The sequence below is a fragment of the Camelus dromedarius genome, chromosome 10, assembly GCF_036321535.1.
Source record: "Camelus dromedarius isolate mCamDro1 chromosome 10, mCamDro1.pat, whole genome shotgun sequence".
Taxonomy (NCBI): Eukaryota; Metazoa; Chordata; class Mammalia; order Artiodactyla; family Camelidae; genus Camelus; species Camelus dromedarius.
In genome coordinates this window covers 21,645,887-21,662,792 of record NC_087445.1, presented here as the reverse complement: position 1 = coordinate 21,662,792, position 16,906 = coordinate 21,645,887, and the positions used below count along the sequence as shown (strand labels likewise).

Below are 16,906 nucleotides of genomic sequence, written 5' to 3'. Positions count from 1 at the left end.
AGAGATACAAAAAAAAAAAAAATCCCATGATTATATGCAAAATTACAGTTGTGCCAAGTGCATCAAAGGAAAACAGTACTTAGTTCCCAGGGACAATAATGGTGAGATTTGGCTCTGCTGGGGAGGTCAGGGATGCCTTTTGAATTGGTATTGGAAGAACAAGCTGGGGAGTTAGCTAGTTGTAAAGCAGAAAACAGCTATTCCAGGCAGAGAGAACAGTGCCTGCAAAGGCCTGGTCAGAGGAAGGAGGGCACAGGGACTGACGTTTGGGTGAGAGGAGTAAAGGCGTCAGGGGAACATGAGCCTGCTGGGTGCCTGAGGCTGGAGAAGTGGAGGAGGAAAGATGCTGTAATGCCCTTGATGCCACCTGTTCACAGTCCAAGCAGATATGGGCCATCAGGCATCTGCCTTGATTCTGTTGATGACTCTCCCACCTCATTGTTTCTGGCGTCATCCCTCCACGTCTCTTACTGCTATTCTGTCTCAGGGAAGAGGCATTCCTCTATCTTTACCAGGTGACTTCTTTACTTGGCCTTTGTTCTCTTCCCTCCTGCTTCCCTCAGGGACTGGGCTCAGAGAACCTTTTAAGTCTCCAGTGTGACTCTCAACTGCCATTTAAACTAACTCCTTCCCTTTGTTAGTTAATAGGCCCAGATCGCCCCAGTGCAAGAAAGATAAATAAATAAAAAGGCTTTCCTGTCTGTTACTTGTGTTCATCGGTCTTATGCTTGCAGGCTGGGATGGGATTTCATTCCTCCTTCAAAAGTAAGGGCATCTTAAGAATTGCCATCAAAAGTTCTCCCCAGTCAATCCAACTCTATTCACAGGAAACTAACAATCTTTTCAAGATCTTTTTTCTAAGGAATTCTCTCCTTGGCAAGTTTCCTGTGACTAGAACTTGAGAGAAAACTGGTATTCTTGAGAGGGTGATGTAGTCATGTTAAGTTAAATTTTTGAAATGCTGTCTTAGAATAGTGCTTTGTGGGAAAGAAAAGTACCATATGATATCACTTATATGTGAAATGTAAAAAAAATAGACACGAGTGAATTTATTTACAAAACAGAGTCAGACTCAAAGACATAAAATAAACTTATGGTTATGGTGGGGAATGAAGTGGGGAGGGATAAATTGCAAGTTTGGGATCTGCAGGTATGAACTACTATATATAAAATAGATAAACAACAAGGTCCTACTGTATAGCACAGGGAACTATATTCAATACCTTACAATAGCCTATAATGAAAAAGAATATGAAAAGGAATATATACGTATAACTGAATCACGATGCTCTACACCAGAAATTAACACAACATGGTAAATCAACTATACTTTGATTTTAAAAAAATAGTGCTTTATATTTGATTCCTTGTCACTGAAATAAGCTTTATAGGTGTGGGCCAGAGAAAATACAAGCTGTGCACATTTAATAAAATCATTAATCATTTTTTAAAATACAAAAAATGTCCTGAAAAAAACAAAGATAAATGATCTATTTAAATATGTATAAATTGCCTATTAAAAACATAAAGAATACCTATTATTATTTTTAATATATAAAGCTAATGCTGACAGAAAGAATACCGGTAGACTGTACTCTGAGTTCTTGGTATTGTTGACAGGGTTTGGCTGAACTAAGTTATCTCTTTTTTCCTCACTTGAACTTTTCTGTAATCAAGAGGATGCATCCTTGAGATGACAGGATGGAATGCATACTGTACTAAGGAATAACTTTTCTCTGCATGGCTAACTGGCTACTAAAATAGCAACAGAACTTGGCCTCTTTAACACCATGCTTTAACAGGCTGACTAGCCAGAGCTTATGATCAGGGTTAACAACATGTCTTCAGAATCTCTAATGATAATATCCATCCGGGAATAGAATAAATAAGCCAATGGTAATGATGCCCTAATAATTTACACTTCATTAAGGTTGCTCTCATTCTAAGTGTGAACACCGCTGTCTTTGATTCCAGTTGCTTGGCATTTATTTACTTGAATTCAGCTGCCAACTCTCAGGGGCTTGCGAGGTTCAGACCATGGCAGCCTGATACATACTAGTCAAATAAACAAAAGATTTGATTTGTAAATTAGAATGTCAGTGTCTTATAGGGAGAACTGACACTTGCTGAAGAATAATGTTCCTTGTCAGTCAATCTGTCCACCCTAGTCTGAGAAGGAAGCTAATGGAGTGCTTGTCAGGGACTGCAGTTGTCCAAATTGCTTATTTGACTTGCTAGATCCAAACAAGAACTGGAACTGTACTAGAACATTATTGCAGGGGTCAGAGTGGGGAGGGGATATATCACTTATAGTTGGCTGATTGCAAATAACAGAAAGCAATATTGGTTGACTGACTAAAGGGGAATTTATGAGAGGATCAGTGGGAACTCTCAAAATTATAGGAAACTGGAGATTCAGGCTTGGATACAGCAAGGGAGCAGCAACTAAGGCCATCGAATGGTCAGCTTAGGTGGAGAGAAGCCAGTAGTTCCAGTATTTTTTGGACCTCACCTTATAAATTTCATTAGGCTTTTAAAATTTCAGTTAGACCATATCTAGTCCATGTTTATATTATCTGCTAAGAGTTGTAAAAGTAAAGATAAGAGGCTACACTTAAGTGAGTTAGAGTTAAGAACCTAATACTACATATCAATAAGTAAAACACATGTTAGACCAAGTTCACAGCAGAGGTGCCCAATCAGGGCTTTCAGATTTGACAAATGAAGAGAGGATATGGGGTTAGAAGGATAGGAGAGGAAGGAAAGGCACTGGAGATGGGCATTGGAGATGGCAGGATTTTGCTGGGAAGCTGGAAGCATCTCAAACTGGGATGCAAGTAATAAATACTGGGCTAGATGTAAGGGCCTAATGTGAGTCACACACTTGGTTAAGTCCCCTCCTCCTCATGTTTTTGGGTTAATAGGGCTTATTAAATGAAGAGAAAGGTTTTGCAGGGAAAGGTCCCTGTGCTTTGGAGGGTGGAGGGTTATGTGGGAGAGAAGGAAAGGTGGGAGGGGAGGGAAAGACACACATGTTCCACCTCTGAGAGACAAAAGTGTGCTTCTCTCTATGTATCTGTTGGAGGGTGGGTTGGTAGGCGACAAACCTGGGAGCAAGGAAACAAAGGTGATCTTTCCTTGATTTCTTCTCTCTAGGAGAGGGCTCTAATATTAGCTCTGTCCATATTGGGTGGGGGTTCCATGCTACTGGTAGCATCCGGAGGCACACAATCTTATGTTTAAGTGCCATCTACCCCAGAACAACCATCTGGGTCCTGCCCAAACCATGCTTTAACACAAGGCTGTGTTATATCCTATCAGACCTGCTGTAGGAAAAATTCAGCATCAGTGACAGTGATAAACAGTTCAATTTTTCATTCATTCATTCCAATCTGTGTTTATTAACACTGACTGGAATCTCTGCCCGAAATTGAGGCTAGAGGCTGGAGTAGAAAAAGTAATGATGAGTAAATTACTTCTTTTCCTGGCTTGTAGTTAATAAAAATAAGAAGCTGGGATTTAGTGCCTTTGCTTTGCTATGTTTCTGTGCTTCATGAGCTTACTCGTAAAGTCAGGAGCAGTTTGCCCTGGCATGGGCCGGGGAGTGGCATCGGGCTGAGAGGCAAAGAAGAGGCGCTGCTTGTCCTCTGCCTCCTTGGAACGAGGGGCCCTCTGAAAGGTGCCAGGGATGCAGCAGCTCTGCGCAGACTAGAGGTCTGGTATTTGCCAGAAGCTTTGGCATAATGCAAGGAGAACTAGTGCATGAATGATGTGATGGAATTATTGCTGACCATGGATTTCCTGCCCAATTAGTGAGTCAAGTCTGTGTGGGGTTTCATTTAATTGGAACTTTCCTGAGCAGATCTAGGTTTATTTACCATTTTACATTGATTTGATCTCAGGAGATGAGAGGGCAGCACGTTGAATTACAATAACCTGTTATTAAATGAAGTTCTTCCTCATTGACCTTTGATTCCCCTTGCCCTGCGTCGTTGTGCTTCTGCATTTGTCATAGAGCCTCTATCACAGCTTCTTTGCAACCAGAGAGGGCACTCACGTTTGAAATCTTTTCAGTGTCTGGTGCATTTGTCCCTCTACATTCAAGGCACAAGAAATGTCTATAAGAAGAGTTTTCTAAATTGCTAGCCTGCAAACTCCTTGGGGTTCACGATCTAGCCTATATGCATCTTGGTATTTCCCCCTTACAACCCATCCCTCAAATCCTCCTCATGATGCCTGCTAGAAAAAGCTCAACAAATCTCTTTCAAAACATCTTAAAGGTCTTTATAGGTATACATTGTGGCTTCAATAGAAATACTGAGTTTACATTGCAGTCCAGAGGATTTCTGGGAGAATCAACCATAGTTTCAGATAGATGTAAAGACCTTTCTCTTAAGTAGTTCCTTTGACGGATAGCTGGATAAGCATTCTAAGTTGGTAGATGAAAAATCAGGGAAAGAGAGGGACTTGTTTTGTTACATTTAGAGTTCTGTTAAGTATTCAAAGTTCTGAGGAGAATTTTCAGGGCCCCTTTTCACACTGTCCACCTTTAGAGACCAGAGCTCATGTGTCTTTCCAGTCCTGCTGCTTTGTAGATTAACTGTTCTGTCTCTTAGCATCTTCAGCCAAGGCCTATCCTTCTAGGAACATGTTCCATCACTCAGATCAGGGACCAGGTAGGAAATATTAACTATAAAATACTTGTATTATACAAGTAATGGGAAAACATGATAAAAATGGGGAGACTAGAGGAAAAAGTTCATTCCTAACATCTCTCCTCCAGCCCAGGAGTTTTCAAAATGCTGTCCCAAGACCAGAACATTAGCATCACCTGGGAACTTGTTAGAAATGCATGTTCTAGGGCCCCAACCAGTGAATCAGAAACTGGGATATGATTCACAGTTTGTACTTCAACAAGTCCTCCAGGGGATTCTGATGCAGGCTAAAGGTTGAGCAGGGCTCTGGCAGCCCAAGCATTATTAGCATTTTATGGCAGTCTTTTCATGAGTGTGTGTGTGTGTGTGTGTGTGTGTGTGTGTGTGTGTGTGTGTGTGTGCGTGCGCAGGCTTTGCCACACCGAGAGTATAGAAGCAGCCACTGGAACACTAACTCACAACATCTCTAGTCTAGAGCTCCACCTAGTCTTGCAGTGAGTCCAAACTCCTTCAGAATTTTCTAATACCAAGAATCCAGAAATCATCATGGTGGGTCTTACAGATGTGAGTAAATGTGCCCGAGGCAAACCACCCCATGGGACCTCAGGAACTTCACTCTCCTGGTTTGTTCTGGTTCTGAAGGGTCAGTAGCCTCACTTATCTATCATCTTGTCCTGTCTGATCTTTCTCTGAAACACAGTTGTCTCTTGCCCTTATGTTCCTTTAGAATTTCCTCTGGATCTCCAGAGCTAACTGTTCACTGTCTGTAGTTGGAGGTCAGGGTATGGTCAACACTTGGAGCCACCCTTCCCTGTGACCCTTGGGCCTCGGGGCTGAGTCTGCCCACTGCTTCATGAGGCTGCAAAAAAAAAAAAAGAGAACACAACTCCCAGAGTTCACTGAAGCTTTTGTAAGAAGGAAACAGGCCACTTCATGTACACGTAATGACAAAAAATAAAATACACGTGGGCCATGGCATAAATGGAAAATCTCCCTTCATCTTTTAAGAAATGGGAAGGCATTTTCTCTTTTGTGCATTAGTCAGGAGAGACTAGTTTCGCCACAGTAACACCCCAGACTCAAGTGAATTAAATTATTCAGGTTTATTTCTCCTTCATGCTTAATGTCTTTGGACATCAGCTGGGAACTTTGCTCTGCGCTCACCCTGGATTCTGGTTGACAGACCACAACTACCTAATATCCTGTTGGAGAGGTAATAGGGCCTTGTAGTATCTCATACGAGCAGTTAGATTCTCTGCCAAGAGGTGACAGTCACTTTCCTTCCTATCTCACTAGTTAAAACTTGTCACAGTGCCTCACTTAACCACAAGGAGTTTAGAAAGTGCAGTTCAATCGTGGATCCGGAAGGTATGTGAACATCGGTAACGACTTCCTCTTTGGACATTTGCTCCTTTTGTCTGCTTCCCTTTGCAGAGTGGGTCAGGAGTCCATGTGCTGTTATTGCTCTGTGATTCACCACTATTTGCTTGATTCTGCCTTTATGAGTTTCAGTTCACATTATCAAGAAGGCCTATGATTGGTAGACCAGCTAATGGACAGGAATATAAGGTATTTACCCAGTGCCCAAGCAGTCTGGCTAGAAGGGTAGGAGTGGGGTCTGTGGTTCCCACCTGGCAGTGGGGGTCATGGAGGTAACGCAAGGCATTCCTAATGCTCCCATTCTCCCATGTTTCCTTATCCATTCTTGGCAATGTCTCTTATCTTTGCTTCCATCACTCTGGCTTCTCCTCCATAAAACTTTTGGTCCGCACAAGGGGACAGAACTCAAGTTCTTCTCTATGCTCTCCTTAGTCCTAGAAGAACCAGAGGAAGTGGCTAACTACCAGAATACAGAAGCTCTCTAGTCCTGTTGGGCTACCAGTCCATCTTGTTACATCAGTTTCCCTTCAGCCTAGTCATATATACTTTGTTACATATGTAGTATTCGTACAACTTTGCGTCATGCTTTTTCACCTTATGTAATGCTGATTTTAGATTGAAAATCCTAAATCCACTGTCATAACTGAAAGTCAGGTTCATATTTGTTTTTTTTTTAATGTCTGTAAACAGAGGATTAAATGCTATTACTGTAGCAATATCCTACTTCAATTCTATTTACCTGACCAGCTTTAAAGTTTAAAATTTATTTTCATCTTTTTAAAAAGTCGTTAAATTGTATCAGATCGGAAAAAAAAAAAAAAGCTTTAGTTGGCTTTACCTAACGTTATGGAGGCTTAAGCGATATTGAAACCAGGACAGAGAAATGTTTTTCTGTGACCAAGTGAGCGGATGCAAGTCAGAGAAGGAGCAAAGACTTATTCATTACCCCAGAGAGAATACCACTCCTTTCCAGGCTGCAGAGAGGCCAGGCTCAAAGGGCAGGCAGGCCGGCTGGGCTGTAGGCAATGCCCCTGCGGCTACCTGGAAGCCCAGCAAGTCACCTGAGTCGTGCCGGTGCCTGGGTTGCCAACTCAGCGGGCCGCAGTCCGCGGGAGCACGAGTGACACTCCTGGGGCGGGAAAACGTCCTTGGCCCTTTGAGCAGCAGCCAGCCCGCTGGTGTGGCGGAGCCAGGTGCACCGGCGGCTGACGCCAGGTACCGCTTGCCGCAGCACCTGCCGCACCAAGCCCGCGCCCGGGGCGGGGCTTCCCGCGTCCCCTTTAAGAGGCCGCATCACCCGCCCCTGACGTCAGGGTGTCTCTCCGCACGAGCCCGCGTCCCGCGCCGCTCCGCGCCCCCGCGCCCACAGCCCCGGCGGCGGCACGACGAGCGGCGGCTCGGCCAGCGCGTCTCTCCGCTTGGCCCTCCTTCTCCGCTCCGCCGCCGCCCGCTTCTCGCACCGCAGCCGCCTGCGCGTCCTCCCGCACCATGTCGGTGGCTGGGCTGAAGAAACAGTTCCACAAAGCCACTCAGGTAGGGCGCGTGACAGGTGCGCCGCGGGGCGGTCCCGGGAGGAGCCCTGAGGGGCGCCCTCGGGGCTGGCAGCCGTCCGGCAACGTGGGGACCCCGGCCCGCGACGAGCTCCCTACCCCGGGAAGAGCCCCTCACGGCCCGCCCTGCCCGCCGCGGCGGCGGCCCGGGCATCCCGGGGCTGGGAGCCCGCCTTCCGTCCTCCACCCTCAGCTCGTGGGGGCGCTGAGGGCAGCCGCCGGTCTCCCGCGTGCGGCCTCCTCGCCCTGCGCGCCGCCCCCTCACCGCCCGGCCGGGGCACGGCAAGGAGGGGCGGCGCGGCGGGAGATTATGTAAAGTCGCTTCTTCCCTGGTGACCTTGCGGTGCCGGTGCGTCCGGCTGTCCCGGGATGTGCTGGCATGAGCGGTGGCCCGCACTGGGGGTGGCTGCGGCGATGCCCGCGGTCTGCGCTCTTCCCCTGAGGTCTCAGAATCCTTCCTTCCACGTAGTCCGCAGGCTCCAGAGGAAATGGGAGGATGGGGCTTCCTTCTGGGAAGCTCATGCATTAACTTTTCCTTGGAGAACTCGGTCGTCAAACTCCTTTGAGGCCAAGGCTTGGCCAGCAGTCTGCATACCTTTACAAATTTCCCATGGGTTTTGCAGCCTTAACGTTATCAAATCATCATGTATTTTAAAGTGTTATTTTTAGTGAGCCTTTTTCATCTTGGATGTGCCCATCTTCATGGGGTTAATAAGCTGTGATTGTAATAAAGCTTATTTAATTCAGATTCTAGTAATTTAAATCTCATTGAACTGGGGTGAAGAATTTTATATAGGCAAGAATAAGTGAATACTTATGTGACCTATTTCTTATATAATGAGTATGATTACTAATTTTTTACGCTTCTGCAACAGTTCTAGTTTAAGAGAGCATTTGCTAGGGACTTCGTTAATTTCTTTAAATATTTCTCATAATTTAGGCTCATTTTTTTTTCATAGGTTGCCATAATTAATATCAGACTTTCTCATAATTTCTCAGAAGTAGTGAGCTTTTTCCTGGGCTACTACAGTAACAGTCCTATTATAAACCGCCTTCAGAAAAGGTGAGGGTTGTGTCTTACAGAATGTTGGTGAAGCCACAGTGACAGATGCTGTGTGACATTCATCCCCTGTGCGCTCACCCGCCACCTCTGTCACCACAGACTTGCCTTTATAGAGTAGTTATATTTGCGAACTTAGGAAAGGAAGGAAACGAAGACTATTTCAGTAAAAAAAAAAAATCCCTATTCGTGTAATTATTTTTGCTTTTCACCTTGGGTTTTCCTGAGCTCTCTGCCAGAAATATTTGTAAACACAAGTATATTGTTGGTGTAATTTGGAAGCCCTCTAATAACTTTTTACTTCAGATTCCTTCAGGTTTACAGAAGCAGCGTATGAGTTACCCATAAATTCTCAGGCAGGATTTCTTTGCTGTCACCAACCTTATTTATTTCAGATACTTGTCACTTCTGTGAAGCACCTCCCAGCACTGTATTTACCAACACTGCATCCTTTTTCTACTTTGATTCTGAAGACTTCGTTTGCAATCCTTAGTGCCCTAAAAGGCGATTAGGAATCTTGGCTTTGGAGTGGGAAAGGCAGAGGATTGACCTACCTCTGCTATCCATGATGTTGAGCAAGTCATTTAGCTTTTGAATCTGTCTTTGCTAGAATGAGGATAATAACCATTGCTTAGAATTGTTGTATGGATAAATGATTTTGTAGAACATGCATAAAAAGTGTTTAGTAAATGGTAGTATTAACATTAAAAATATTTTTATTAGTATAAAATACTGTCCCTTTTATTAGTAATAGTGAGACATGAAATTACAGAAACTGGAATTTCTAGCTTTGCTACCTTAAAAAAATAATCAGGCAGCTCCATTTCAGCTAAATCCTGAAGTTATTTGTAGCTCTGAAGTTCAGAGTAAAAAACTTGAATTGGAATATGAAAGAACTTCTTAGACAGAGCCTTGCAGGAGGTCTACTTGTGATGAGATAAGATTGGTATTTATCACATTGACTCTAGAATCGCTGTCATTTCCTTTTCTTTCTCTTCTCTTCCTTTCTTTTTTCCTTTCTTTTTTCTTTTTCTTTTATTATTATTACTATTTTTTACTGAAAAACCTTTCATTTTAAAGATGAAGTTAATGTACAATCTCTTTTCCAAAACTTAATGTAGCACAATCTTAGAAAACCCAAGGCAAATGTTATTTTTGCGCGTGGATGGGTTTTTCAAGGTACATAAAGCCAGTGCTAATGTTTGCATGTGACAAAGATATTAGGGGAAATAGCCATGTCCTACTTTTTAAGCCATTTTTTCCCGTACAGTTCCATGAACTTGATCTTATCTACAGAAGAAACTTTAGACTTTAGAATTACTTCCTTTTGATAACGGGTATGCTGGATTAGATAGCCTGTGTTTATAAGTGGAAGGCCCTCTTGAGGAACATTTCTCTTGTGTCTGTGAAACTGAGTGCTTTGCTTATGTTTGTAAGGGGTGATATTTGTATTAATAAAGCAGAATATTTTTAGTGTTTACCTATTGATTTCAAATCTCTGATTAGATTTAAACTAATCTACACAACTGTTCTTCGTTAGAAGGGATTATTTCTACCTTGTTACTGACAGTTATTTTCAACATCTCTGCTCTTTGGAAGTTAAAAGATGCTTTCGCCAAACACATTTTACTAAAGAGGAAAATAAGCTTTAGAATATATTAAAATAGCAAATATGGATCATCTTTTTTTTCACTTGAATGTACTTTATTACTCAATTGCTCATGAAGATATACTTTACCATGCAATTAAAATAAAATAAGATATTCTTTTTTTTACTATAAAATAGGACAAATGGACATACATTATTCTACTTTAGTGAATTTTATCCATATTGAAATTTCACTTTTGCAAGAGTAATGCCTTTTTTCCCCCACATGTTGGTTTAAGCTGGCAGCAGATTAGGTAAAAATAGCTCTCTGGTTCTAGTTAACCTGCTGTTCTTATAAAATCTATACTTACTTTTTTTAAGTTTATCAAGCATTTGATATGGACACACCTTACTGTAGAACAAAATTTTGTTCAGAGTAAATTTTGTTATGTCTTTGTATTAGTCTGATAAAGCAGTAGCAAAGTATCACAAACTGAGTGCCTTAAACAACAGAAATTTACCGTCTCATACTTCTGGAGACTTGAAGTCTGAGGTCAAGGTGTCAGTAGGGCTGTGCTTCTGTCCAGACAAGTGGTTTGTTGGCAATCTTTGGCCTTTCTTTTTTTTTTTTTTTAACATTTTAAAATTTATTATTATTTTTTTATTGAAGTATAGTCAGTTACAATGTGTCAATTTCTGGTGTGCAGCATAATGTTCCAGCCATGTATGTATATATACATATATTCATTTTCATATTCTTTTTCATTAAAGATTATTACAAGGTATTGAATATAGTTCCCTGTGCTATACAGAAGGAATTTGTTTTTTTTATCTGTTTTTATATATAGTGGTTATCATTTGCAAATCTCGAACTCCCAAATTTATCCCTTCCCATCCTCTTTCCCCCAGTAACCATAAGATATTTACTATGTCTGCAAGTCTGTTTCTGTTTTGTAAATGAGTTCATTAGTGTCCTCTTTTTAAAAATTTTTTTTTTTAGATTCCACATATGAGTGATAGCATATGGTATTTTTCTTTTTCTTTCTGGCTTACTTCACTTAGAATGACAATCTCCAGATCCATCCATGTTGCTGCAAATGGCTTTATTTTATTATTTTTTATGACTAAGTAGTATTCCATTGCATATCTATACCACAGCTTCTTTATCCAGTCATCTGTCTATGGACATTTAGGTTGTTTCCATGTCTTGGCTGTTGTATATAGTGCTGCTGTGAATAATGCATGTATCTTTTCAAATTAGAGTTCCCTGTGGATATATGGTCAGGAGTGGGATTGCTGGATCATATGGCAAGTCTGTTTTTAGTTTTTTTGAGGAATCTCCATGCTGTTTTCCATAATGGCTGTACCAAACTACATTCCCACCAGCAGTGTAGGAGGGTTCCCTTTTCTCCACACCCTCTCTAACATTTATCGTTTGTGGACTTTGTAATGATGGTTTGGCTTCTCTTGGTTTGTAGACGTATCACCCTGATCTCTGCCTTCATGTTCACATGGTGTTCTCCCTGTCTGTCTCTGTCCAAATCTCCCCTTTTTGTATGGACTCCAGGACAGTAGAGTGATGAGTATGACCTCATCTTAAGTAAGTACATTTTCATGACCCTGTTTCTAAATAAGGTCACATTCTGAGGTACTGGGGGATAGGACTTTGATGTATGAATTTGGGGGAAAGGGGCATAATCAGCCCGTAATAGTTCTTATTTTCGTAAAAGCATTCACCACACTGTTCTAAATATTGTATTTGATTCAACATGTAAAAAGTCAATTCAACCTATAAATAACTTTTTATTGCATAGAATGAGATATGCTTTCTTTTCAGTGAGTCTGGTTAGGATATATACCTATCATAAACTGTATCTTCTGGTTTTTTAAAAGGATAACACATATTTGGTTAGGCTGTGTTAATTATGGTATAGTCTAGCATGTAATTATTGTCACACTCAGATTCTCCAACTGGAAACATTTAATTACATTGGTATTTTATGCCTTTCTGTTTTAACTAATTTCTTCATGCTTGCATCACATGTAAGGTGTGTTTTGTATAGACGTTTTGCTCTGGAGAATTTTAACATGAATGTGTTTATGCGTTCGTTGATTTGGCGAGACTTAAATTTGTTAAGGTATGTAATTAAATATATAATTAGCTATGAGTTTATCTGAGTGAGGTTCTCTGTTCTTTAGTTGCCTGTGCTGAGCAGTAAAATCTCTGGTGCCTTCAGAATCTCGAGTCTGGCTTGTCCCTATCCCTGCATTGTTATCAGGTTCTTAGCCTGGGGTCTGTAATAGGCTGTGGAGGGCCTATTTATTTTCTAAAATTATGTCACATTTTTATATGTGCATTTTCCTGAGGGACAGTGTCCTTAGCCTGTTCCCAGGTTCTTAAAGGAATTCCTGATCCCTACTCTCCCCCTACAAAGTAAAAATACATCATAAGAAGTTGATCATGTCATCAGGAGAGAATGGGGTGGTGCTTATAATAGCAGTCACTCCATGCATTCTTTTACTGGGCTTTAGAATGTCTGATCAAAATGCAGCCATCTTGAATGAATTTTAGGGGCAACCAAATATTAAAAAAACGTTTCCAGAGGTATTGGGATTGAATGGAATCATGTTTGTCAGAGTGCCATGCTTGTATAGTTACGATAACCTGACCCAGGTTAAAAAAAAAAGTTGTTAATGAGCTCTAACTTCCTGATACGCTTGACAAATGGACAGACCTGTGGGGTGATTGAACTGAAAATGATGACTGAAAATAATTTCGCTTATCACCTAGATTCTTCTTGATCGAAGCTTTTGTTGTTGACCCAGTTATATTTTTGCAAGGGTTTTTTTCTCCCCACAGTGATTCTTTAATGTTTTAAATTAAGTTTATATGAATTTTGGTTTCAGTCAACTTGGAAAATTTAAAGTATCTCCCGAATTAATCAGAAATAACTTGAAGATGTCAAGACTTGGTTGGGAAAGTGGTAACTTGTTTTGAGAAGAAATATTGTTGTGCAGGGAGGGGCATAATATCAGGGTTGGGGGAGGAGCTTCAGCTGGCAGAGCAGATCCTGGGCTGCATGAGAGCCTCAGGAGCCTGGGCATTCTTTAGAGTGGGTAGCTGGAGAGAGGAGTGAGAAGGGCAAGACTTGTTGATAAGTGAATCATGAGAACTGGGTGAGATGAGTTGAAGAACAGCTCTAGGGTTTAAAGTTGTGGGACTTTCCTGAGCAGTTCTTCACGAGTTAAGGCCAGATGGGTGAGATACTGGGGGGTAGGCAATCAAAGGGTTTCCTTGACCTCCCTCTTTCCCATTTCTGTTCTTTCAGTCCTTTGTTCCCTTGTTCTACGTTCTTTTATGTGACAATCGGTTGTGGCCACAAGGACGTACACAGAGGTTTAGAAGAACAAAGTTTATTATACTCTCAGGTCCTAAAGAGACAGAATAGAGTCCCTGCACACTGAGAGGGGGCCACCTAAGAGGATGGCCAAGAGAGTGGGCTCAACCAAGCAGGTGGGGGGGCCGAGAGAGAGCTCGAAAACCCTTGACAAGTATCTTGATTGAAGGTCAGCGTGGAGCACTCAAGAAAAGGCAGGAGGGAATTTCCTAAGTGTGTGAGAATATTACGTACCAGGTCACAGTCAGGGCAGACAGAGACGGGAACTTGTGGTGAGGCCACCTTATCACACTGGTGCACTTAGTCACCTGGGTGGGGTGCTCACCACTTGTGTGGGTGGGGAATGTTGAGGGAGCAGGAGACAAAATAAGAAGTTTAAAATTTTTACAGTACAACCTTTCTCTCTCTCTTTCTTTTTGGCTTAGATTTTCTTTATTTCCTTATTCACTTTGAGCCCAAATGTTTAAGAGTGGTTTATATGGTCTACTATGGATACTAAAGACTAAGACAACAGCTCCGTACAGCTGTTATTAAAATGTCATGTTGTGAGACCTTCTCAAGTGTTCTCACAGACTATCAACAAAATATTTTCAAACCACACTACAAACTAATCAGCTGAGTCTTATGCTTCGGGAAATAACTTTACTATTTATGAAGAATTTACATTTAGTACAACTTCTAAAGTTGGAATATGATGCTCTAGTTGCTTTACTCTAACCTTTCTCCCCAACCCCTGGGTCAAGTTGTGTATGGTATGATGACTATGGGGACCCTGTCTGTCATTCTCAGGAACCACCCAGCTCCTAGGAGGTTTCCATTTATTTTCTAGCCTCTTCAGAGTTATGATATCTGAAAGAAACAGAAATGTCTTTCTTATAATGTAAACTGAATTTACAAATAGATCCTAGTTGGAGCAGTTCTGTAATGCTGAACGATACCTCAGTAGCAAGGTGCAATGCTCGTGAGGTACTGATGGATAGTTTGCCCGTGCTTTTGAGTGTGTAGGAAGCCGTGTTCACAGGGAACACTCCCATTTGTGAAAGGAAAGAGTAGCAGTCATGGCGGTGATGGTCCGTAAAGGGGATGGATGCCACCTGCTGAGCAAGCATTGTGAAGTCCCCAACCTCTGTTTTTTTTTGCGTGGTTTCTACCATCTGGGGAGCACTCTTGTTCTTTCTTCTATTTGGCCAAATCTAAGAGGGTGACAAGGAGCGTGGCCTCTGGGAGCTGCAAAGCTTCTTTAGTCAGCTCCCTGTTTATTTAAATTTGGGGGTCACTTTACAGTCACAGGCCTTAAACTACTAATGGCTCATGGCTGATTTGAGCAATACAGTTTCTTCAAAATCTTGTCGGTTCCATTGGCCAGTTACCACCGTGGAATCTTTTTGGGTTTTGTTGGACCCAGTTGATCTTTTTTAAACCTTGTTTTCAACCAGTAGCTTTGGTTTTGTTACTCTGAATTTTGCAAGATGTCCTAATGCTTTCGTTTAGCCAAGAAGTGTTAATGGATATTTGCTGGTCTCAGCTCCTTTCATTCTTGTTTCCTATTATTTGCTTCAGGGATCCAGGATGACTAGGGTTCTGCCATCTCTAACACACATTTTTCAAAATTGTCAGAGTGAAAGAGTGTGTTGGAACAAGCATAGGAGTTCAGTGGATGAGATCTGGGAGGGGAATGTGGTTGGCAGAATGTTGAGACCTTGAGTGACCCTCGCTCTGGTGTAGTCCTCTCCCCTTTGAGTGTGAGTCAGCCTGTCACTGTGAAAAGATGTCCCTTCTGAGATTGTTACTTTATATGGCAAAGGTAGATTATACAATTGGGATTAACCTAATCACATAAGCCCTTTAAAAGAAGAGCATTTTTTTTCCTAGCTGGTAGCAGAAGGGGAGGTCAGAGAGACTGGAAGTGTGAGAAGAACTGGACATGCTGTTGCTGTTTAGGGATGGAGGGACCGGGTCAGGAGTGTGCTTAGCCTCCAGGAGCGGAGAGCAGCTCTTGGAAGGCAGCTGACGAGGAAACAGGGACCTCCTGAGGTCTGGGGCCTAAAAGAACTCGATTCTGCTAACAATTTGACTGGAAGAGACTTCTTCCCTAGAGCCTGCAGATAGGAGCCCAGTCTTGCTGGCACCTTGATTTTGGCCTCGTGAGTCTATGAGCAGAGAACCCAGTCAGGCAGGCCCAGACTGTGACCTGTAGAGCTGTGAGCTAATAAATGGCTGCTGTTTTAAGTTGCTAAATTTGTGCTGATTTGTTGCAACACCAGAAAACTAATAGAAGGAACAGTCACTTCAGTTTAAGTTGAGTTGGCTGGAACTTGTAACCTGGCCAGACCATAATGCCTAAGTGCACGGGAAGAAGGGAGGAGGCTGGAAACTGTAGTCTGTCAGTGCACCCAGATGTAGAGGTGGGTGTGGGTAAAACGCTAGAGGTCTTTGTCATCCCCTTTGTCTAAAACACATTCATTTGTATAATGCACACACTTATGAGTGCCTGTGTGTGTATGTGTACATATACATACAGCATGAACACATGTGTAAAATTTGTCTCACTTGGTGAATCAATCTTTTCATATTACATCAAGGTCAGTGTTACATATGCCTCTTTTAGTAAGTGCTGTATTTTACAGGTTTTTCCCCTATGCTTAGGTTTTTGGTATTTTTTTCTGAAACTCAAATTTCTTTTTGTAGTCCCTCATCTGTATTAAACAGTGAGGCTGTTAATTACTTTCCGAGCAGCCTCTTAGCTTGGTAGGCTGGTGGTGCAGTGACCGCCTCATTAACTGTGGAGTGGAGAGACTGTAGAACATTGAAGAGTTTTTTGAATTATTAGTCTCCAGCAAGGCATCAGGGACATTTACAGTGAGAGTGGGTGGTTGACTGTTCACGCTGCATCTGTGTCTGTGCTTGTGGAAGGCTGATGCCAACGTAGATGCATAGAAATGCCCTGATCTCATTTGAGCACATCAGACAGCTACATGGTAATTTGAAGTTGTTCATTAAGTTGTTGTTGAGGATTGCAGATACGTGTGGCACACTTGGTGGTGTTTGTGATGTGTGAGCTCCATGTTCTTTGACTTGATTCTTGGATCCAAAGCCCTGAGTGATTTTCTCGGTGCAGCTGGTGGACAGTGACAGACATCTTTTGGAAGGATGAGGTCTGGCCCCCTGAGAGGTCCTTGTAAGGACTTGGTGCCAGTTGAGCAGCTTGGCCAGGGAGAGAACAGTCAGGCACTGTTCTGTGTCTGAGTGATGAAGAAACCCAAAGAAGGGGTGTC

The 16,906-nt window shown here is 42.2% G+C and overlaps 1 protein-coding gene across 1 annotated transcript in view; it reads left to right on the top strand.

The window, feature by feature from the left end:
- Window positions 1-7,401: 7,401 nt before the first annotated feature.
- Window positions 7,402-16,906, top strand: part of SH3GL2 (SH3 domain containing GRB2 like 2, endophilin A1) — a 171,881-nt gene continuing 162,376 nt past the window's right edge. Inside the window, exon 1 of the mRNA XM_031449657.2 lies at window positions 7,402-7,568. Within this exon, the coding sequence (XP_031305517.2) occupies window positions 7,524-7,568 (45 nt within the window). The 5' untranslated portion in view covers window positions 7,402-7,523. The remainder of the gene's footprint in view (window positions 7,569-16,906) is intronic.